Source organism: Panthera leo, chromosome A2, assembly GCF_018350215.1.
Source record: "Panthera leo isolate Ple1 chromosome A2, P.leo_Ple1_pat1.1, whole genome shotgun sequence".
NCBI classification, from domain to species: domain Eukaryota; kingdom Metazoa; phylum Chordata; class Mammalia; order Carnivora; family Felidae; genus Panthera; species Panthera leo.
Window position 1 is genome coordinate 152,730,565 of NC_056680.1, and position 23,278 is coordinate 152,753,842.

Sequence of the window (23,278 nt, forward strand, 5' to 3'; positions counted from 1 at the left end):
CAGTTACAAAAGACAGCATAATTTAAAATTTTTTATTGGCCCAATATAGATTCAAAGTGATATTGGGCCTAGGGCTACTATTTTATGTTTTTTACTAATCTTGCGAATAAATTATAAGTTCCAGGCTGATGCATATAAATTTTTAATGAAAAAATTTTAGTTATTTCTTTCCCAAGTATCTAGGAAGTACCTAGGTCTCGTTTTAAAGAATTAGATTTTACAAAAAAAGTTAAAATGCCAGGCTAAGTATTTTCTGCTAGCTCATTTAACCCTCACAACAATGCTGTATGTATTTATATCCACAAACATGAGATTACGAAATAAACTGCTGAAGTTAGCAATTAGTCGACTAAGATTTTGAATCCAAGGTGATGGCAAGCTATGAACGCACAGGCTTTCTTTCCCGTTGGCAATGCTGCTGATACACTGAAAAGGCCTAATTCTTCAAATTTACCTCTTAAGCAGGAAAAAAAAAGAAATTCTCTTAAAAAAAAAAAAAAAGATCACCTCCTTTCCTTTCTGAAGATACTGCTCAATTTTTATAGTTCCAAATTTAGACTAACAGCTTCCTGTTATAACTGATGATAATCTGAATGGGTTAGATCATCTGTTTCCTAGTGTATTAAGTTCAGGTGTTATTTCATGAAGGGAAACTACCCAGACGTCAGTTCTCCAGGGCTCCTTTTATAGAAGGTCAAGGCAGCAGTGGGGAAAAGGTTGAGTGAACGAGATTCTGGGCGGGCCCCTGAAAGCGAGTTAATCGGTCAGTGAATAGTCGTTAGAAACACGCCTGCATTAACTATTAAGATTGCTAACCTCAGTAGAACCGATCCGCATGGTCTCCACTTACTTTCGACTCGGGGTAACCCTCTGGCACATTTGCTAATTTGAGTCCGGTTCGCAAGCACAGCGTGCCGCGCGGCCCTAGCCCACTTGCAGAAGGGTGCGTGCAGTTTGGCGCCTCGGGCGGATCTAGCTCGAGGGTCGTTTGATAAGCACTCTCGCGAGATCTGGGGGAAAGGGGCGGGCAGAGCCCGCGTGCACGCGCCCGAAAGCCGTTAGGGCGGAACCTCTCCCGGGCGGGGCGGGTGGAGCAAATACAGTTGGACGCCAGTTGGTGGAGCCCCCGCGGGAAACAACTAAGCGCGAGGAGCGTGCGCGCTCACGTCCCGGCGACGGTGGCGGCGAGCGGCGTCAGAGCTTGAAGGGGGGGCTGACGGCTTCTGGCGGGTGGCGGTGTTGGAGGCGAGAGCTTGCTTAGCCCGTAACGCTTCTGTCCCAGGACCAGACGGAGAGTGAGGGAACGAGGGTTGCTTTCGGGGGCTGCTGCTTTCCACTTACGCATCGTCGTGAGGAGCGCAGCCCGGACTCTCCTGCTACAAGCCCTCCAGCTCCCTTTCCACACGCCTCGAGGCGGCGGCGGCGGCAACTGAGACAGCGTCTCACCTTCCCCCACCCCTTCCCCTGTCCCCCCCGCCCGAAAGGGCCCGGTCTGCGCCCCACCCCCGCCCGCCCGCTTGCTACGCCGCCGCCATGTCGGCGCAGGCCCAGATGCGCGCGATGCTGGACCAGTTGATGGGCACCTCCCGGGACGGTAAGTGTCTGCCAGTGCCCTGGGGGTGGGGGAGGGGAAGGGAAAGCGAGGGGAAGGGGCTCCGCGGGCGTACCTGGGCTTGCGTGTGTGGCTGAGTAAGGGGCTCCCAGATTGGTAACACGAGGTCCCGGCTCCCGTCCCATCCAATCAGGGTTGGGCAGGCGGGCTTGGGGGGCGGTGACCGAGCGGATTGGCGGGAACTGCTGCCAATGGGGTCAGACGGGGCCTGGAGGCAGAAAGGAGAGTTTGAGATTCAATGTTGACTTGTCTGGGATGGGGGAGCCCACGTCTCTGCTGGCGTAGTGGGGCATCCCGTCTTGTGGCTGATGAGGTACCGGTGGACCGCTAAAGCCTCCGCCCCTGAGCTAATTCCTTCACCCAGAGCTTTGGGATCATCCCTCGCCGCCGCCCTCCCGAGCATCCAGAGACAACTGGCCGCCCCCTCCCCCAACCCCCCCGCCCCTTACCTGGGTCCGGAGAAAACCTTCACAGTGATTCCAGCCCCAGAAGTGCACTCTCGATCCCCACAGAAACAACCATTCTTATGGAAAAAATCTGACCCAAACCATGGTTTCTTGAAGTGGGTGTGTTTGGCCCCATTTTGTGAAAAGAAAAAATGTTATGGCCTGTTTTTTCCGAGAGACCTCCATCTTGTTAGAGAATTTAATAGAAGTTTTGTTCAGTAAATATTGACAAATCTTGCATGTGCCCCAAATAGAGCCATTTTGAAAATGTGGTGCCCAGTGAAATAGAATTGAGGGAAACAATCCTTTTAAGCACTTAGGTTAGAGTTTGTGTAGAAAATCACTAATTGCTGGATATCTTGTCATAAAGAATTTCTAATAAAAAGATGAAATGCTGTTGCTTTTTTGGTGATGATAATAACAGTGTATTCTCAAATTGAGCTCAAATCCATGCTATTTAGGAGGAAAGATCTAGTTTAGTACTTTCTCTTATAACAGCAAAACACTTGCTCATTTTTATATGTTGCTTGTTTAGGTAGATTGTTTCTTAGCCATTAAAGAAATGCTTTTTTCTTGAAAAGTTATTTAAATTGCTTGACGTAAGAGAAAAGGCACACTTATATTTTTAACAGTTGCTCTTCTGATTTTCTTGAGTACTTTGCAGCAAAATATGTGAGTAGATTAAAAAATATGTTCTGAATTCATATACTTTTCGCAATGCATATTAAGAGTGGCTTTTCAGTGTTCACATTTGAATTTTAATAGAAACCCACATTGGGAACTTGTCTTCATAGGACATATAAACAAATAGGTGGAGGTGGCAGACCTATTTGTGGTTGTGTAGAGAGGAGGGGAAGATTGGGAAGGAAATGAATTTTGTGTAGTAAACCCTTGAAAGTTAACATTAATTAAAAATGCCCCTGGAGAGACTGTTAACCTGTTCATTTTCCACTTTAGATAAGAATGGCTATTTTATAACTGCAGCATGTCTTGACATTGCTCCTTTTCCATAATGAAGACGGTATTGGGAAGAGACCTAATTCAGGATTTTAGTTGATAGAGTAACTGATTTTTGTAATAGCAATTCGGAAATCATTTAAGATTTTACATGAAACTTTTAATCCTAGATGGATACCATTTTTGGTACCTTCTGCATGGATTGAATTTTCTAATTTTACTGGGAGGGTAGTTGGAGCAAAGTAACTGTTAATCAGTTGCCTGATAAATTTCCAAACTAGGTAGCCAATCTAGCATTGCAAAGCTACATAAAAAATACCTTTCTTTCTATTCCTGTGTGTGTAGACAGCAGAAACATGGGTTTCTTAAAATCCATTCTGCTTTGTATACAAATTTACATTTTTATGTGTCTGTTACTGGATTTTTTTTGCCTCCAGACTAAGAGGATTTACCAATGAACTCATGTAAACAAGTCCACGATATTATTTAGCTGAAATGACTGGATTTTCACTGCTGTGTTGGGCCAGAAGTAAGAAACCTACTACTTTCAAGGAAAAGAATTGAATGTTTTTTTAGATATCCAGATTAATTCTTTTATGTATACAAGATAAGAATCAGAACATTCTTTTCCTTCTTACTAGATAATGAGTTTACATATTTCATCTTATGATTCAGGACCTTTAAATAATTAGGATTGTTCTTTTTTAGCATACAGTCAACTTCAAGTTATCCAGGGGTAGGGGGACATGGATACGTTTCTGAATAACACCATATAATTTGAAACCACATAATGGAAAGCTTTGTATTGGACAAAGGAACAGCTTACAGGGAATGCTGTTGGGTGTCTTTGGCACTAAGAGGTGGAAATGGGGATCCAAGAGGTGGGAGAGAGATGGAAAAGGTAGGTAGGGGAAGGTATTTAAGGCAGCTTTGTCTCTCTCTCTCTCTTTCTCTCTCTCTCTTTTTTTAAATCACCCCAGAGACTATAAGACAACTACAGTCTTCTGGGATAGTGGGACTCAAAGTTGCAATAATGCCCCTCAACCCCTAGTGTGTGTCTCAGGGAATCTGAAGTGGCACAAGAGGCCTAGGGCGCTGGGAAAACCTTTCCCTCTCACCTCCCCATCTCCTCCACCAATAAAAATATTTCTTCCTTCTTCCCCTCCCTCCAAATCAGTGTTTAATTCTTTTTAAAACTCATTGGAGATGTAAATGTATTAAAAGTAGACCTTACTCTGAGTTACTTAAATCAGTTAATCATTTAGATTACCTAAACTTCATTGAAATTCTTAGAAATAGGAATTTTAGTGTCAGGGAAATGGAGAGGTAATTTTGGAACACTGGGCACTCCCAGGAAGGTCAGTCCTGGGTGAGTGGTGGAAGTGGGGGGCTTTGGACAACCAGAGGGCAGCATGATGGTGCTGGGAGGCTGGGCAGGGGGATGACCAGGAGGTGGGAGAGGAATGCATAAGGGTGGTGGGAGGGCCAAAGACAAACTTTGCCTTCTTTGCAATTTTGCCTAGGGCCCTGGTGGTGGCAACCGCCTGTGTGCCACTGAAAATCGTGCCGATGCCTGGCATACTGCATAAATGGAAGCAGGGTACCGCGTGAGTTGAAACATTGGTCACACTATATAAAGTTTGTATATGTGAATCAGTGTAACTCATACCCATGTAACTGGGGGTCTGACTGTATTTGGATTTTTCTGATAAGGCATCATGGGCTAAGGAAAAGAGCCCTGGGCTGAGACTCAGGAGACCTGGTTTCTAGCCCCAGCTGTACCTCTAATTATAACCTTGGGTAAGTCGCTTAACCTTTTTTGCCTCAAGTTAAATCAATAATTTGTTAAATGGGAAACCAAACAATTTCCTATGTTACACTCAGAAAGTATTGAAAAATAAGTATATTGTAAGCTTTTTAGAAGAGAGGAACCATAAGTAGATATAAATTAGTATATTATTTTATCTGAAGTTTGAGATACATTAAACTTTATAAATACTTTTCTGTTTCAGTTGTTAGCGTTAATAGAAGGGAGAGGGATAATTTATTTTCCCTGAACGTAGTCCATTTGAAAGTACGGAGGAGTAGCAAAGGAAAATTCGAGCAGCAGTTTGAGAACTCTTTGTGACAGTTGGAGGAACTCTTGTGTCCTTTCACAGACTGTAGTCATTTCTTCGGAGTTAGGTTAATTGCAGGGATGTCCCTTAGCTAAAGCCCTATTGCCAACACATACAATTTGGTTATAAGTCTCTGCTCCCGACCCCAAAAAGGCCTGGCAAGGTGCAAGGGATAGGAATTAAACAAAATTGAGGATATGAATTTAGATTACATCCTAAGTTTGGAAACTAGGGAATTTACAGTAAGCAGTTTTGAGGACTCTGTACATTTTAATTACTTAACAACCTTTAAATAGAGATCATCTCTGAAAGGTTAAAACAGGCCAGGAATGGCATCACCCCTCTCCCCACCCCCACATCCCCTACCCCAAACAACCAGTAGACTAATAGAATATAGAATATGGAATAGAATTTTATAGCATTGTTAGTTGCCCATTATGGCTAGGAAATGTTGAGGGCAAGTTAAAGCTCTCAGATAATTTTACCTGTTTTTCAGGGTAATCTTTCTAACCATACAGTGATGTACTTCCTCAGTTAATAGAGTACATTTCATCATAATTTAATATTTCTGCTCATCAGTTATATTATACAATAGTTTTCTGGAATCTAAAATTAAAAGGATACTACTCATCCTAGGAGATAGCCAGGAAAATGGAGTTCAGAAAATAATTTACTTGTTTCTAATGTAAGTTTAATGGTACGTAAGTGTTGAACCTGTGGGACAGTATGACATTGCTGCCTTTCTGCGAAATGAGTAATTGAATCCAAGATTGAAGTAGTGTTTTCTTCAGTGGATTTTCTTCATAAAATCATCTTTACTGTAATCTGTGTTCCTTGACTTGTCATCAACATTGAGAGCATTTTTTTTAATTTTTCTCATTAGCATAATGAACCATATTTATTTCTTGGTCAGTTGTAAGCCATTCTTCTATTCTACTTGGATTGTTCATTTTAAGTGAAGGAGGCATAGCCTTTGATGTACAAGCACACATTTTAAAAAATAATGGGGTGTATCTTACTCCAGAGCTTGTAAGTTCTTTTAACGTAAGAAATTTTAGCAAAAAACAAAGGCTAAACAGTAGTTAAACATAAGCCTAGTAAGAGTTTTAGTAAATATTTGACTTCCATCAGAGGTCCAGGCATATCAAAACATTGAAAGCTCTGCTAACATCCATATAGTAAATCTGTTGTAAACAAACTTTAACTCATTTTGAACTCTGAATATTTCTGTCTGCAAGACGGTCCAGAAAATAAGAATAGTATCATTTCATATAATCTTGTATTGTCCTTGGGTTGTCTGTAGCTGTTTAGCTGTCTTCAGGGAAGCCTATGCAAGAGAGCCTATGCTCTCTTTTACTTAGGTAAATAAGTTGGAACCAAAGAAAAATCATTTTGTCTATCACTGCATGAGCTCTGTAAGCAGTAAGTAAATGATTTGGTTTGGATAAGATGTCCTACAAGGAGAAATGGTGAGCTGCATGTTCAAGATAGTTAGCAGGAACTCAAGGGCAAATTGAAGTCCTGGATCATGGTCATTCAGTGAGTCAGATAGTGTTCATTACCAGGTGATTTCATACCTTAAAGCTTGAAGTTGCTGAGTTCAGGCAAGTGGTGGGGTTACAAAGATAGATGGCTTTGAACTGAAGGTCACTAAGTGTAGGCAAAACTGTGATAAATGAGGCAGATGCTCCTCAAGAATGAAATTCTAGAAATGAAATAGGTTGAATCCTAAGAGCCTAGGGCTGTTATGTTAGTATAATCTATCAGAAAGTATAAGTGATTGTACTTGTCCACCTTAATCATTCTTAATAAGAAGTCGACTAAGAAGGTGAAGAAAGTTGGAACATTTTGCTGGAGAAAGAATGAGGGAGTGAGAGAGGGTACATTTCTGATGGGACTCTTACAAATTCAGCACCTACAGAAAAGTCATTCTGTTGCTTTTGATTTAAATTCTCATACACTAGTAGCTGCTAGGGTAGAAATTGGAAGGCAAGGCCAAAATAACATCAGTTAATCAATTTTTGTAAGGTTACTGAGGTAATAGAGAAAAGTAGTTTGTAAACACTGAATAAATGTCATATTTTGCTGTTTAACATGGACTAGAGAAAGGAGTCTTCAGAATTTTTTTCTAAAAAAAACTCTCACTAGATATTGATCCATATGTTCTAATTTAGTTGTGAACCATGTGCAGTGATGTTTGACCTGTGTGATTCAACATGAAAAGAATTTAACAAGCTGCCTTTGCTGAGTGTTTTGTCATGTCTCCTGAATGCATGGTAAATTGTTTTGTTTTATCTTCTTGAGACCTCAGTTTTCTCTTTCAGAGTTAAACTTTCCAAAGTTTTGCCCTTCAGTTAGATAGGTTGGATACTTATTGGATAGTATCTTCATTATACTTAATTGCTCACTGCTTCTTTATTCTGTCCTATTAGATTACACAGTAGACCATTTTCAGTTATGTTTTAGGTCAGGATTGGCACTGTGGCCCACTTGGCTTTTTGTAAATAAAGTCTTATAGGAGCACAGCCATGCCTATTTGTGTACATACTGTCTATGGCCGTTTTGCCTTAAAACAGAGTTGAGTAGCAAGAGACATATGGCTGCAAGCTTAAAATGTTTGCTATCTGGCCCTGTAAGAAAAAGCTTATTGGTCACTATTCTAGATGAGTGATTCTCCAAGTGTGATCCCTAGACCAGCAACTTTAGTAATACCTGGGAACTTGTTAGAAATGCAGATTCTTGGGTCCACCCCAGGTCAACTGACTCCAGAAAGTCTGGGGATTGGGAGCAGTAATGTGTGATTTAAGAAGCCTTCTACATGACCCTGATGCACATTAAAGTTTGGGAAACCCTGTTCTCTAGGTAAATGTTTCCTGAATATTAGTCACACTACCACGTCGACTATTTTTTACTCTGTTTTCTGTTTTTTAATATTTTATTTCAACTCACTTTCTAAAATTTAATTTTAAAATGAAAATTTATGTCAGCAGAAAAATACAGTGAGAACAACATGGTATTTTAAGAGGTAACTTAGACTCACAAAAAAAAAAAGAGAGATAACCTAGACTGTGTTGTCACTTTGTGCTAAACATTAGAACTTGTTAGGTGTTAAGCACTAGATGGACTTCGTGTACTTTTAAACTTAATCATGATAAAGAATCACCACTAAATGAGTAGTGCTTAAAATGTTGGTGAAATCCTGTTGGTAAAATCATACAACACCTAAAATCATCTTTTGTACAAATCTCATACTCTGGAATGAAAATTGTAGTTCATATGAACGAAAAAGCTGCTTGAACTGTACGTACCCAAGACCGGAAGTAGAAATAACTGACCAGAAGAAATATATACCTGTGAGATGGAGCGTTCTAGGAGTCCCTAGAGAGGTTCATCTAGACTTCTAGGGTGACATTACCTCATTTAGCTTTAATTCTCACCTCTCCAATAGTGTTTTGGTCTACAGTGACCAGTGGTTTTGCAGGATTTCACCAACCTGTGGGAATGTGAAAAGGTGCCTGGATGTGGGAAAAGTTGCTTATCAAAGATAACCCCTGGACTAGAAACTGGGGCGGGGTGGGGGGGAATGGCTGTGGTTTTACATTGTGGACAGGAGAGCAGCGGGACATGCTTGTTAAGAAAATAGTGGATTCATCTCAGGTTCTAGAAACCATGCGTTCGTAATTTGAGAAATTCCCATGTTATTTAATTTGCCTCTTAGTATTTAGAGGGATACTTCCCCTGGGCATGGTGTTCTGTATACTTATTGGCTGATGTGCTTTAGGGTATAGTAATTGTTGATAAGAATAGAATCTTTCTTTCCTGAATATCTCCAAGTTGCTGAGTTGATTTAGCTTTTCCTTTCCTTAGAGATTATAGACATATTTGTTTTCTTATCTTTTGTCTCTGCAGCAAAGAGTGATACAAGACTAACCTTAGAGGGACTGAAAGTCTAGTAGGGAATGAAGATTTACTCATGAGCAGTTACGTTTAATTTTAAGTGATGAGTTCTGTGATGCTGATTATAGGGGCCTAATTTTGCAAATACTGTTTAAAAATACAAAAGACTTTCAAACACCTATAGGAGTAAACAGATGTTATTTTGTATGTTTTCTTCAAATTAAAAAAACAACAACAACAAAGCATTACAAATGAAGTTCCTTCTCTTCGCTTCAGAGTCACAGTCCTTTCCCCAGAGGCAATCCTTGTGAATTTAGCATGTATCCAATGTGACACAGTATTTCTCCTGTGTCGTTTCAGTAGTTAGAAGGCTCAGTCTCCTTCATGGTAATCTCTGTTTTTCATTTTAACTTCCTTTATCATTGAGATGTTTGTCACTTCTGTCCTTTGATATTCTCATTTCTTTTCCTTTTTTATTTCTTCATTATTTTTTGATTTGGGGAGGCTCCTACTTAGCTTTCATAGCTATAGCCAACCAGTGAGAACTTGTCTTTTTGGTAAATTAGCCAATCACTTTTTCTTTGGTTCTTTTCAGCTATTTCTTCATAGCCAGAGATAGCTTTCGTTACTTCTAATTTTGTGTATAGAAAGTTGTGGATGATAGAAGGCACCAGATACCCAGAGTACAAGTGTTACTGTATCAGAATTGCAGCTCTGCAAGTAAGTATCAAAATACAAAATTTAGCAGGCTGCAACCTTTTAATGACTAATTTTCCTTTATGACATGTATCACAATAACAAATTCTGTATAATCTAGAACTTAATTTTTAGGTAACAATTTATTAATAAGGCTTTTCTGATGTGTTTCTTAAGTCTAAAAGGAGAAATCTATTGACAGATTTCGTGAAGTATGTATTCCACCACTACCCCTGCCAGTGGCCAAGACTCTGCTTGTGTAATGAGAGAAGATATAGTTGTGGCAAGGGGTGGAATAGAGCCTTTGGAATGTAGCTACTTTAGTATTTCTGTTCTCACATTTCCATCACCATTCTGTTAGCTCTTAAATATCATGCAAGCTTTTTCACCTAATACAAAGGTTATTTCCCTGTCTCATTCTTTATAATTTGTTACAGGGATTTTTATAGACAAGTAGGCTGGTAGATTTAAAAAGTTATTTTAGCATTATTGATCTTTGATCATACTTGGTAAGAACAAACTTGTTCTAGAAATTTATTCTACAATGGGCATTGCATTTTTTAAATGTTGGGGTTGTCTTGGGGCTTCTGGTGGGGGTAACAGTAGTACCTATTTGTAATTATAAACCTATAGGATCATATGCAAAGATTCGGAGGGATAGCCTTTCTTTACCATATAGTACCCTTACTTTTGCATTTTCTGGGGTAAAGGAAATTTTCTCCTATTCACTCAGTATGATTTTATAAGTTCTGTTACATAGAAGTGACTTGATATTACATTTGGGAGGGAGAATACCATAATTGGTTTTTCCCACTGCCACCTTCGGCTGAGTACATTTTCTTTCCTTATGTAGTAAATATATTCTTGAAAAGTTTGACGTCTATCAAGTCACATTAACTGTTTTCAAAGCATCTGTAATCATAATATGCTAAGACATGGTAGTGAGTCCTTTTATAAAACAAATTCTATACTTTGAAGTATGTAAACATGCGGTGAATTAAACTGAGTGTATTTATTAACAATTACATGGAGTAATAGATTTTTTAAAAGAATAATTACAAAAGAGTTCTTACAGATGAGTTTTAAGGCTGAATTCTAAAGGAACAGCAAAGGTAGGTGGGAGAAGTTAGTAGTTGATGAGAAACTTCAAGGAGGGTGTAAAAGTAAATCGGTTCTTCAGTGTAGTAGGCACTGTGCAGCAGTAATCACCTGATTTTACCTCTGAACACAAGGGTTTACTGAGGCCGGGCAAGTTTCTCCCTGCCCTAGACTAGAAATTGGCTATGGGTCTTTATGTAGTTTCCTTGTTACTATATGGACTCAGTAGCTAATACAAGAAATGGTGGTAAGAAGGTGAAGCATTTCTCTGTGTTTGATGGTTTGAGGGCACAGGGAAATGAGAAGCTTTAAGCGTTTGGTTAGATGCCTGTCTTTCTTGCTCTGCTTTCCTCTCACTGAAGGGGTATGCATTTTATTTCAGGGGGAATGTGCCTACTCTGTCCTAAGCCATTGGTGACACTTGGCCCATAATAAGTGTACCTGCGGGGAGGGCTTTTCTTTTTCTGGCCCCATTTATAAGCCAGGGGTTGCTTCCATTTGCTTTGTGTGCTGTTGAGTTTTATTCTCTCTGGTTTCCCTAAGCTAAGCTCTAAGCTAATTCTATACAAAAGAAATATTAATTAGTTGTTTTTATAAGTTGCTTGCCATTAATGCCTGATAATATGCAGTAAAATAAGGATTCTGCATACCATTATATATGTCAAATATTACAGACTTTAAGGTTCTTTTAATTACAATACTAAACTCAGTTCACTTTTGCTTAGCCTTCACAGTTGTTGATCACATAGCATGGTCATCCACTCACAGCTTAAAAAAATACAGGGAGCATCGGAGAGAATGGGTAAAGTAAAATTTTGATGTTTTTAAAATAGCACCTAAATCTATGAAAGTTTATTTGATTTATTGTTTGTATGGGAGGGAGAGGGTGGGTGGTACTGGAGGGAGGGTGGGGGGTGGGCATTGGTAAAATAGCATGCACCATGTAAAACGATGTCAGATACGATATAGGCTGGTTTTCATTGTTACTAGTACCATTTAGGTCTTAAGTCTGTTTCAGAAAAGGTAGGACCATAAAATAGTGGTGTTGGCATTTTGCAGTGGGCTTATTTTCCCCTCCCAACAGATTGGAGGGGATTTTGAGAATAGCAATATTTGAGTACAGTTTGGACAGGAGCCTTCTTTTTAGAGCGGCCTATTGGCATTCCCCAAGTGAAACTGCTTCACTGCCATGTTAGGCCCTGTTAACTTGCTGAAAAACTTTTGAGAGGAATATTAGGCATTCCAGTTTTTATTGTACCCCTGCAATCAGGTATTCCCAAATACAAATTACAATTTGTGAAGCTCATGAAGGGGTTGAATCAAAGAGAGAGGTAAAATAAGTTGTTACTCTGAAGTTAGTTGCTTGGTAGGAAATATTGACAGAAATTTTGATGCTTGCATTCAGATGAAAGGCACTTTGCCCAGCAAAGTTCTCAGTCAAGTTTCTTATTCTACAAACTTGGCATTGTAGGTATGTACAAAGCCTAATTAATGTAGAGGTTATAGGGCAGAGCAACCTCCATACTTTTATGGTTAGGACATTGTGTTGCTATTAAATCACTTGATCTAATCTCTGCCCCATAATTTTTAAACTTTTTTTTTTTTTTTTACTCTGTTTATATACTAAAAATCTGGATTGAAGAAAAAAATGAAAAAAATTAAGAAATCAGATATTACCCACACAATATTCTGACCCCAACTTTGCTCTTCCCTTACATTGAAGTCATTTGCCAAAGTAAAATAAGACTTGCCGTGTTTACCATTTCCTAAGCCTTTCTGCCTCTATAAACTTTGTCAAAGATAATACTCCAGTTTGGAATGTTCTTCTTCTTTCCTGTGGTTTAAGTCCTATCTTTTCTTTAAAATTGGGCTTCTACTTTTTGCATGAAGCCTTTTTTCTAACCTCTCCATCCTTGGTGGCCATTCTATAGCGTCTCAGAAGTATTGAAGTACTACTGTTAATGAAACCCATTTGGCACTCGGGTCATGCTACCTTTATTACTTGTTAAATGTCCTATTTCTCTCTCAGAATCATGGACTCCTTGAGGGTAGAGAGCTTCTAATTATATGCCTATTTGTAGCCCCATTGACTAGCCCAGAGGAGATACTTTCACTAATAGGTTTGATTCTGTGATTTGGATCCAATGTTAGTGTAAGAAGGTAATTGTTTTTTCATAACTCAGGTAATTTTTATATGAATATAGGCCCAGAAGACCCAAAGATAAAGTATATTGAATTCATAAAGTAATTCTTTGTATTCAAAGATTTGATTCATAATTGTTTTTTATTAATTGTAGTCTCCCTCCCACCCCCACTCCCCCCCCCCCCCCCCCCCATGGGCACTGTTTTACCTAGTTTCTTTTGAAAAACATGGTTTGGGCCAGATACCTTGACAGAAACCAAAATTACCAGTATTTTTATTTTAAAAATTCTTTGTTGATTTAGCCAAATTATACTTTGATGGTATATGCCCAAATAAATTAATGAAATACTGCTTGGTAGTGTAAACAAATTATTTTAAAATGTTAACCTTAAGACTCTTAAGTAAAGCTTTAAAAATACAAATAAACAGATACTTAGTTGCTAGTCCCTCAGGATATTTCTGTATCTTAAATTATTAGGGGTTTTATTATTTCATTGTCTTAAAGGTTTCTGTAATGCATAGGCTGATATTTGATAGCTGTATTTATTGTGTTTGCAGTTATCAAATGTTTTTAGAGCAAGCATTTTGAGGCACTGAGAAGTTACTTTAAAACACTTTTTGGCATTTATAGAAGTAGATTCTTTTTGTAAAAACTCATCAGAGATAGTCTTTGCTAAATTCATATTTGGAATTGTTTATATTTCACCTGATAGCTGTGTCTTCAGGGCACATATATCTTAATATTAGATTTAATGTTGTGATTTCTGAAGCAAAAACAGTCGCCCTACTTCACAAATGTTTGATTAGTAAGATTCCTGAGAACCTTGATTTTATTCTGAAGCCTGGTTTATGATAATCTTGAGCCATTAGTTTGGCATAGCATTGAAACAGTACTCTTGTTACATACTAAAAAGCTTAGATATTGTAGCAGGGAGAGTCCTAGATATGAAAGGTTTTTTTTTTTCCTACTTAAAACCTACATGATCTTTAAGTTTCTTAATATAATTTGGGTAGAGATTTTAAATAAGACAGTTTTTCTTACATGCCAGTAAGCAAAAAATGTCTAGTATATAGCATTGCCTTTCTGGTGCGAGCTTAACTTATTCTAATGTGAACTTAGGCCCTCCCCAAAGTCTAAAATGAGGTAAAATTTTTTAAAAACCATTTTTTAAAAACCCCAGTTGGCCCACAGAGCATTTCCTAGAGTTCCAGCATTGGACTTTTTCCTGTGGTCAATCATATTCTTTTGTAGGGTTACACTTGTTAAGTCAATATTTTGAAAAATAAAACACCCTGATTTTGTTCACTTTTGTTTTCATATACAAGAATCTTTACAGTCAACATGTACTTCTAGATGCTGTATTGAAATTGCTGGCAGAGTCTATTCTATACAAACTGAACAATCTGGCCCCTTGTTTTATTTGTAAAGGTTCAATGTATCTATGCCTGCCTACTTCAATCTGCAAGGGAGTGTCAGAAAGGCCCCGCATTCGCCGAGCCGTGAGTTATCACTAACTTTTCAGATGTGTTAATGAATGTGGAACAAAAGCAGTTGTGTTTAAAAGGAAAAAAGGACCATCAAAATAACCTTTATTATAGTAGCAGGCGTGAACACTAAATGATTTATTCCAAATTGTGGTGTCAAAAATAACCTACTTTAACTAGAGACTAGCCTCTAGAAAACCTATTGTTGAACTGCTCTGAAGCTATCATTTTAGCTATAAATTATTTTTCTTAAATATAATAAACCCTGATTGCAAATTAGAGTGTTAAGTCTTTTTAACGGAGTTAAAACAATTTGAACAAAATCTTACCCCACCTGAAAATGACATATTTAGTTGACTGCATTAAGCTCTTCAAAAAAGACCATGTGAAAGGGGTAAAGGCTTAACCTTTTTGTTGCTCACATGTAAAAAACAAATTAAATAATTGGATCACTTCCTAGATGAGTTTTTGGAGTGCCCCAGGCATCACATGAAGTACAGAGGTTTCTATAATCTCTTTTGGTACCAACAGTTCTCGCTTCAGTAATTCATCAGTAGGTTTTCATTCATCAATGATGGTATCAATTTAAGGCTAAAATAAAACACATTTCTTAGGGTTGATCATTCTACATAGAGGAAACATCCTTAAGAGTTTTTCCCCCCGCAAAGAGATTCTAAGCAAAAAAATTGTAACTAACATCTATATTTTGTTATTAGAGCTAGTTACCTTTATTTTTCTTAGACTCTTTAAAATTTGAGTTAGATAGGCCTATTTGATTAGCAGGTTGGATGCTTCTGTTGCTTAGGAGGTATATTGTGTTATATGAAGACAATAAATTTAAATGTACCCAGTTTGGCCATATATAGCACAGACCACCTAAAACGTGAAGGTATGGTACCTTTGGAGGCATTAAAGTTAACGTTTCATTTAGGCAATGTGCCTTTGTTTGACTGGTGTGTAAGTCCTTCTTCCAGGTTTGTACACTCTTAAACACGCTATTCTACCCTCTCTAACTCATCCCAGCAGCAAATGGGAGACACTTCAGCTGGAACAAAATAGTGGAAGAAATGGCGTCTGGGGTTCAGTGGGGATTCGCAGTGTGTATGCAATGTTTGCAAGATTACTTTTTATGTTTTTCAATTAATGTAAATAATTACAAAATAAATCTATGCTTAGCGTCAAGTAGGGAACATTGTATACCAGTAGAAACTCTCCTAGTGGGTCTGCTGCAAGTCGCTTAACCTCTTGGGGCCTCAATTTCCTCATCTGCAGTTTGAAGGAGTTGGACTCCATAATCTTTAAAGTCCATTCCTGCTCTGTATCCTATGCTTTTCTGAAGTACTCTGTTAACAATGCATTGCTTTCCCACTTTGACTATTTGAATTATATTTGCAGTACACATACTGCAGCTGCATGTCTAAAATAGTTTTTTCATGGGATATTATATAAAAAAACTAATCCCTCTTGAGCTGATTTATAAATATATGTGTGTATAGCCACACAGAAAAAGCTAGTGATAGTAGGGCTCTCAGAAAGTAAGTATTTTCCAGTTGTCTAACCTTGAATGTTATTAACTTTCCTATATTACAGGAGATACTACTCGCCAACGAATCAAATTCAGTGATGACCGAGTGTGCAAGAGTCACCTTCTCAACTGTTGCCCCCATGATGTCCTCTCTGGAACTGTACGTATTTATTAAATCTATTGTTTGATTATTGGTATCCTTCGAAAATGAACTACTTGATAAAGACTTAATTCCTTGTCAAGTTATTATGTGGTGATTTTTTAAAACACTGTTAGAGGAGGTATTTGCATCCCTTATATTGTTTGAGTTTCCCATCTGCAAAAATGGGATTTCTCCCAAAAGTAGTTTCTGTGCTTTATCATTTTTTCCTTCTTCAGAGCAGTTTTTGGAAAAGCCTTTCTTATTTGGAATATAGAGGCAATTACTGCACTATAGTTGCACTTTTGGTTCCAAAATAATATAAATGATTTTTAAAGTAGTTTTTTTTTTACCGTTGGGCAGAGTAGACTTTTATCCAAAGCATTATATATTAAGATTTGTGCACGTTATATTGTGGAAATCATAGTGGAGAAAACATATTAGTAAATACTTAAATTCACAGAGCTTAATTTGCTAGTAATGTTGTCACTTAAATTCATTTTATATTGCTGACTTCTAATGTAAAAGCTCGTTTAATTTAGATGCTATATCTAGTCTTGTTGGTTGACCTTGGAGTATCATCATTTTTTTATTTTTCATCATTTTAATTTGAAAGATAAACCACATGATGATGGACCTGTTTAAATGGAACAAAGGATCTGATTTCCTGACTTGATGTGGTTGAAATGGTTACTCACTGTAAGAGCTTCCCTTCTCTGGGTAGCTGTGATGGCAGCTAAACATTTAGTTGGCTTTATTTCTCATTTGCCTGAAATGATGAAAAGCTTTCTGATTTCCATTTTCAGAAGTGATGAGTTCCTGTAGTTAAATTAGTCTAAATGAATGGTTTCTTCTTAATAGGAAGAATTAAATACCTCTAACAGATAGATACCAAGGCATATGCAGTAGGAAACACTTTTGTCTTATTCCAGTAGGAAAGACTGTGGAAACTGTATTATGTTAAAAGGAAAAAGGGAGCCTACATTTAAAAACATGTAATACTTGAATTTTTTTTTTTTTTTTTTAAGAATAACATAAGGTAAGAAATTAGATTCTGAGCATTTGAATTAGAACTATGACAGATAAGTTAGCCCTTGTATCTACTGGGTAATGTATTTTCTACTGTGATATAAAACATTTGAAGTGTGAAAAATCGACAATTATCTGTAGTATCCTTTGATTCTTCTTATTTACTATTGTAAATTTAACAAAGTCATTTTATTTAATGGCTAAGTTAATCACTTCAAATAGATTTTGAGAACGGGATTAATTACCAAAATGACAAATTTAGTTTTATTTTTTTTTAAGACTTAAAACCAGCCATAGCAAGACTTGGACACAGTGTTATATTCTTCAGATATGGCATTATTAGTAAGAATCACAGTTGTGCTTTACATTTTATAATGTACATAGGCAATTACGCTCATTTCTTAAAACTATTTTGTGAGGTAAATGATTCACAGTTAGCCTTAATGTTCGTAGGTGAGTTGCTCAAAATCACATAGTTCTGTTGATTTAAAGTAAAACTGGGACCAAAACTGAATTTTATTCAGCATGTTTTCTACTCTAGGGAGTACTTAATTTTTCATTATGTTAAATAAAAAAAGATGAATGGTTGGTCTTGGACTTTCCTTCTTGTAAAGTTCTTGTCTGGTAGATTTATAAGATGCACATTTTCTCAAATGTTAACATCTCTGAAATGCACGTTAAAAAATTTTTTTTTAATGTTTATTTTCATTTTTGAGAGAGACAGTGCAAGCAGGGGAGGGGCAGAGAGAGAGAGAGGGAGACACAGAATTCAAAGCAGACTCCAGGCTCTGTGCTATCAGTACAGAGCCTGACACGGGGCTCAAACCCATGAACCCTGAGATCATGACCTGAGCCGAAGTTGGACGCTTAACCAACTGAGCAACCCAGGTGCTCCAGAAATACACATTTTAAATTGATGATAGAAAAAGTATGAATTGGTTACTTTTTCTTATGGTACAGAATTGAATGCTGAGGCTTAAAATTGATGGTGCTTGGATTATATTAAAAACAGTTAACAAAAGCCCTTCTACATGTACTTGTCAGGGAAACTGTGGATGAAAATAGCTCATTTTGTCAGTGTAATAGGCAAGAGATTGTCGTATGTAAGGATGAGATTAAGTAGTTGTGAACCTCTTTGAGAAGTTAATCAGAACTTTATAGATTCGCTATAGGACTTTGTGAGAATCCAGGGTTATAGAGTGGTCTCCTTGAGAACTCAAAACTATCCATAGTGTGACTTTCTCATGACCCTTATTAGGAAAAAGAGCTATTTATAACAGTTCATCCTGTGTACAGATGGTTTGTAATTACAGAGTTATGACTTCTTTAGCAACCAATCTCTGTAGAACAACTCCTTTTCTGGCATAGTCTAACTATTCATACATTGTTAGCCTGTTTTCATTTGCCTTTACATTGAAATGCCTGCTTCTCTTTTGTTGTTGTTGTTTTAACAAATTAGATGAAAAGAACTGGATTGTAACAATTTTATAATGCTTTTTCTTTGTTGCATAACTAAAGTTTACCCTTTGCTCAGATTTGTCACTTCCAACAGAATATGACTCACTAATACTCTAGATTATTTAGCAGAATACACAGAAATGTATTCTCTCTCATTTTTGGAGATGGAGAGTGTGATTTCTAAAAACGTACTCACAGCTATTAGTATGGAATATTTTTGGAATTTAGTTTGGTGAAAATGCTCTGTAATATTTTACCTTTCAGTAGTCTGATACTCTGGTATAACTAATTCATAAACTAATAAGAGGAGGTCAGGTGTACAACAGAGAGGCAAATAATTGTGTGTATGTTTATTTGGCTTATGATTTTTAAAGAAGTGTGACTGTTTCTTTATAACTGAGGAAGCTGCTTTATTTTAAAGGCTTGGGTTATTTTCATATTCCTCTATAATAGTGTCTTGTTTTAGTCTCATTCATCGCCTTCTTTAGACACGCTTGGTTTCTTCCTGTTCTAGTCACTATGCAAACAGTAGGCAGCATCTGCTTTCAGGTCAGGCAAAACAAAAACCTAAACAAAATTGTCCTTTTTTCTCCTAAATACATTATTTCTGGTACATACCTTCCCTGAAGAAAAATAAGTATAATGAAGTGCTCAAAAACATATCTTTCAGTCTGGTTCCTTGTGATCTAGGAAAAAGATGTGTAGTAGTAATAATTTATAGAAGCATTAAATCTAAAGCAGAGGTGGTAACAGAAGCTTGAAATTAAGATCTACAGAGATGAAAATGTGCACTCTCATGATGTGCCTGTCCTAAAATCAGAAATGGCCACTACTAATTTTATTATAGCCATCATAGTACAGTTGTAGGATTGACAGGCGTCATGATTATAGTAGAAGGTCGTTATTTCATAGATGGGAAAAATTAAGGCTCAGAGAAGCTGTGCTTGTCAGATGTCTGACAGAATTATAGAAATACACAGGAATCTTAAGAGTTATTTAAATCTCCTTTAAAAAAAAATGTTTCTGTTAATTTTTTAGATAGCACATTTACTTAAGGCAGTGACTTGTAGATGCTTCTGAAATGTCCTTGGAGGCATTTCATGCACTAAGAACATGGGGACAGGCCAGTCTTTACTGTTTCAACTAGAATTTTACACATTTTAAGTATAGAGCTTTTCCATGAAAGTTTGTTTAAGTAAAGAGATTCTACTGCTGAGAAATAGAATTTAAAGTTTAAAATTGAGAAATATTAAGGGACAGGGATAAAGTAAAAATTTTCTCTGTGCTTTTTGAAGTGATTAGGTAGGATTATTAGTTTCAAAAATTCTGAGTTGATTTTATAGTGCCCCAGTAGGTTCTGAGATCATGACGTGAGTCGAAGTCAGGAGTTGGACACTTAACCACCTGAGCCACCCAGGCGCCCCTATCTAAAGTGTAGTTTTTACTAATTGAAACTCCTTTATTGTTTCTCTAAACTATTCTGTTTAAGGGCTGGTCTAAAATCAGTTACTTGGATATATACAAACCTGAACTTTAAAACTGCTGCAGTCTTGGTAGTACCTCTGTAAGAGACCCATGAAAGTATGGAGAAGAAGAATAGGTGGTAAGAAAGAAAAACCACAAAATTTTCTCAACCAGCCACTAGAATGTAAGTTTCACAGTAAGAACAGGGATGTTTTGTTGAGCGCGGTGTCCCCAGCATCTAGAACACTGTCCCTCCGTTGTGTTGAATGAATAATTGATTTACCCAAAGTAGAACACTAAATAAATCTGTTACAGAACTAACTTGAGTTTCAAGAATTAATGATTGTTAGTGGGAAATGTGTTATCTTGCAACTTCTGAGGAGCTGGGCAGTATCTTGGGTTCTTTGAGCTGCTGCTTAGAATATGACGACAGTAGTTTCACATGCAGATGTGAAAAATTGGTTTGTAGATAAGCAAATCAACAAATGGTTTGTTTAGGGCTGCTTTGGTATTTTTCTTTTTTTTAATTTTTTTTAACGTTTATTTATTTTTGAGACAGAGAGAGACAGAGCATGAACAGGGGAGGGGCAGAGAGAGAAGGAGACATAGAATCTGAAACAGGCCCCAGGCTCTGAGCTGTCAGCACAGAGCCCGACGCGGGGCTCGAACTCACGGACCGGACCGTGAGATCATGACCTGAGCCGAAGTCAGATGCTTAACCGACCAAGCCACCCAGGCGCCCCTGGTATTTTTTTTTTAATTTCTTTTTTTAATGTTTATTTTTGAGAGAGAGAGTGCATGCGGGGACAGGGGCGGGGGGGGGGGGGGGACACACAGAATCTGAAGCAGGCTCCAGGCTCTGAGCTGTCAGCACAGAGCCCGACGTGGGACCCAAACCCACAAACTGAGATCATGACCTGAGCCGAAGTCAGACGCCTAACCCACGGCCACTCAGGCGCCCCTGCTTTGGTATTTTTTTAAACAATTGTTTTTAACATTAGCCCACATTACTGACTTGATTTTTTTTTTTTTTTTTTAATTTACATAACATTTCTAGAGCCTTCCCACTTTGTGAAAATTCTGGTTTTTGCAACCTAGGTTTTACCAGTTTTGGCTTTTGAAGTATATTATATATAATGTCTTCATATCAAGCAGGTTTGCTGTTTGTATTTTCTTCTCAGTCTGTTAAAAAAAAGTATGCGTTTCTTTTTTCTCATAGTATTATAAAAATATGCATTCCTTTAACAAGCACTTGCAGAAACTGCCTAAACCAAAAACACCTTTGGTGTCCAGGAAGTCAGAGGCACGTTAAAAGCTTCCCACTGAGTAATTAAAACTTTAAAAACCAAGCCCTCAATATTGTTTATAGCTTTATTGGCAAAGTAGCACATGAATATCCTAAACTATTCAACTTGGGGTACATATAACCTTGGGAAGTAACCTTTTTTTTTCATACTGAATAATATTGCAGTCATTCATTCTGTATACTTAAAATAATACACTTGAGGCTTGTGGGAGTGATTTTTTTTTAAATTTTTTTTAACATGTTTTATTTATTTTTACGAGACAGAGCATGAGCAGGAGATGGGCAGAGAGAGGGAGACACAGAATCCGAAGCAGGCTCCAGGTTCTGAGCTATCAGCACAGAGCCCAATGTGGGGCTCGAACTCACAAACCATGAGATCATGACCTGAGCTGAGGTCAGATACTTAACTGACTGAGCCACCCAGGCACCCCTGAAGTGATTTTTTTTTTTTTAAAGGTGATCCAGAGACCATGTATTCTAGAATCTTGTTATAGTTTTAGTATGACTTTAGTTGAGGTTGCTCAGCAAATTTGTTACTTAGATTAATGGCTAAATACAAATACAGGGACACCTGGGTGGCTCAGTTGGTTGAGCGTCTGACTTTGGCTCAGGTCATGATCTTGCAGTCTGCGAGTTCTAGCCCCGTATCAGGCTCTGTGCTGACAGCTCAGAGCCTGGAGCCTGCTTCAGATTCTGTGTCTCCCTCTCTCTGCCCCTCCCCCACTCATATGCGCACGCGCGTTCTCTCTCTCTCTCTCTCTCTCTCTCTCTCTCTCTCTCAAAAATAAACATTAAAAAAAATTTAAAAAAATACAAATACACAGTTGACTGCTGACCAGCACAGGTCTAAGGGTGCTGAGCCCTGCACAGGCATAAATCCCTGTGTAACTTTTGACTTCCCCAAAACTGAACTGATACCCTGTTATTGACTGGAAACCTTACCAATAACATTAACAGTCCATTGGCAATATTTTGCATGTATTGTATATATGTATTATATACTGTATTCTTACAGTCAACCAGAAAAAATATTAATAAAGTCATGAAGATATATTTACAGTATGGTACTATAAAAAAATCTACGTATAAGTGGATCCATAGCAGTTCATTAAAAAAATTTTTTTTAATGTTTATTTTTGAAGAGAGAGACATTTTGTGAGCAGGGGAGGGACAGAATCCGAAGCAGGCTTCAGCCTCTGAGCTGTCAGCTTGAACAGTTGTGGGGCTTGAACCCACAAACCGTGAGATCATGACCTGAGCCAAGGTCAGCGCTCAATCGACTGAGCCACCCAGGCGCCCTTTTTTTAACTTCTATAATAGAAAATTTCAACTATAAATAAAAATGTGTAATGAATTTCATGTACCTACCCATACAGCAACTTCAATAAATCTTTTACCACATAGCTGCCTTATTTATAATCACTTATGTCCTTTGGTTTGTTTTTTTGAAGCAAACTTTAAATCTTGGACTTAACCTGATAGGATGAGTCTTGAAACAGTATAAAGTAGTAAAGATCAATTTTTTGGGGGGCGCCTAGGTGGCTCAGTTAAGCGTCAGACTTTGGCTCAGGTCATGATCTCACAGTTTGTGGGGTCAAGCCCTGTGTTGGGCTCTGTGCTGACAGCTCAAACCTGGAGCCTGCTATGGATTCTGTGTCTCCCTCCTCTGGCCCTCCCTCACTCATGCTCTCTCTGTCTCTCTCTCAAAATAAATAAACATAAATTTTTTTTAAGCAGATTGTTTTTCATAGTTTGGTACATGATTAAGATATTTCAGTGTCACATTTACTTTTCTGTACAATGATTCTCAATAAATGCTTATTACCTGAGAACCTCAAATCATCCTCCAGGTATTCCTTGAATTCTTCAGATCTGTTTTAGAGATAGGTACAGTTTTGTAAACTGT

General features: G+C 37.8%; 1 protein-coding gene across 16 annotated transcripts in view; it reads left to right on the forward strand.

Moving 5' to 3' along the window:
- The first annotated feature begins 1,187 nt into the window (after positions 1 to 1,187).
- Positions 1,188 to 23,278, forward strand: part of LOC122212297 (putative RNA-binding protein Luc7-like 2) — a 57,036-nt gene continuing 34,945 nt past the window's right edge. The window contains exons 1-5 of one of the 16 annotated variants that reach the window (XM_042926141.1): positions 1,506 to 1,594; positions 4,539 to 4,622; positions 14,396 to 14,466; positions 15,475 to 15,548; positions 16,042 to 16,136. In XM_042926141.1, the coding sequence (XP_042782075.1) occupies positions 4,605 to 4,622; positions 14,396 to 14,466; positions 15,475 to 15,548; positions 16,042 to 16,136 (258 nt within the window). In that variant the 5' untranslated portion in view covers positions 1,506 to 1,594; positions 4,539 to 4,604. The other 15 variants (XM_042926111.1, XM_042926121.1, XM_042926151.1 and 12 more) reach the window with 15 other exon arrangements.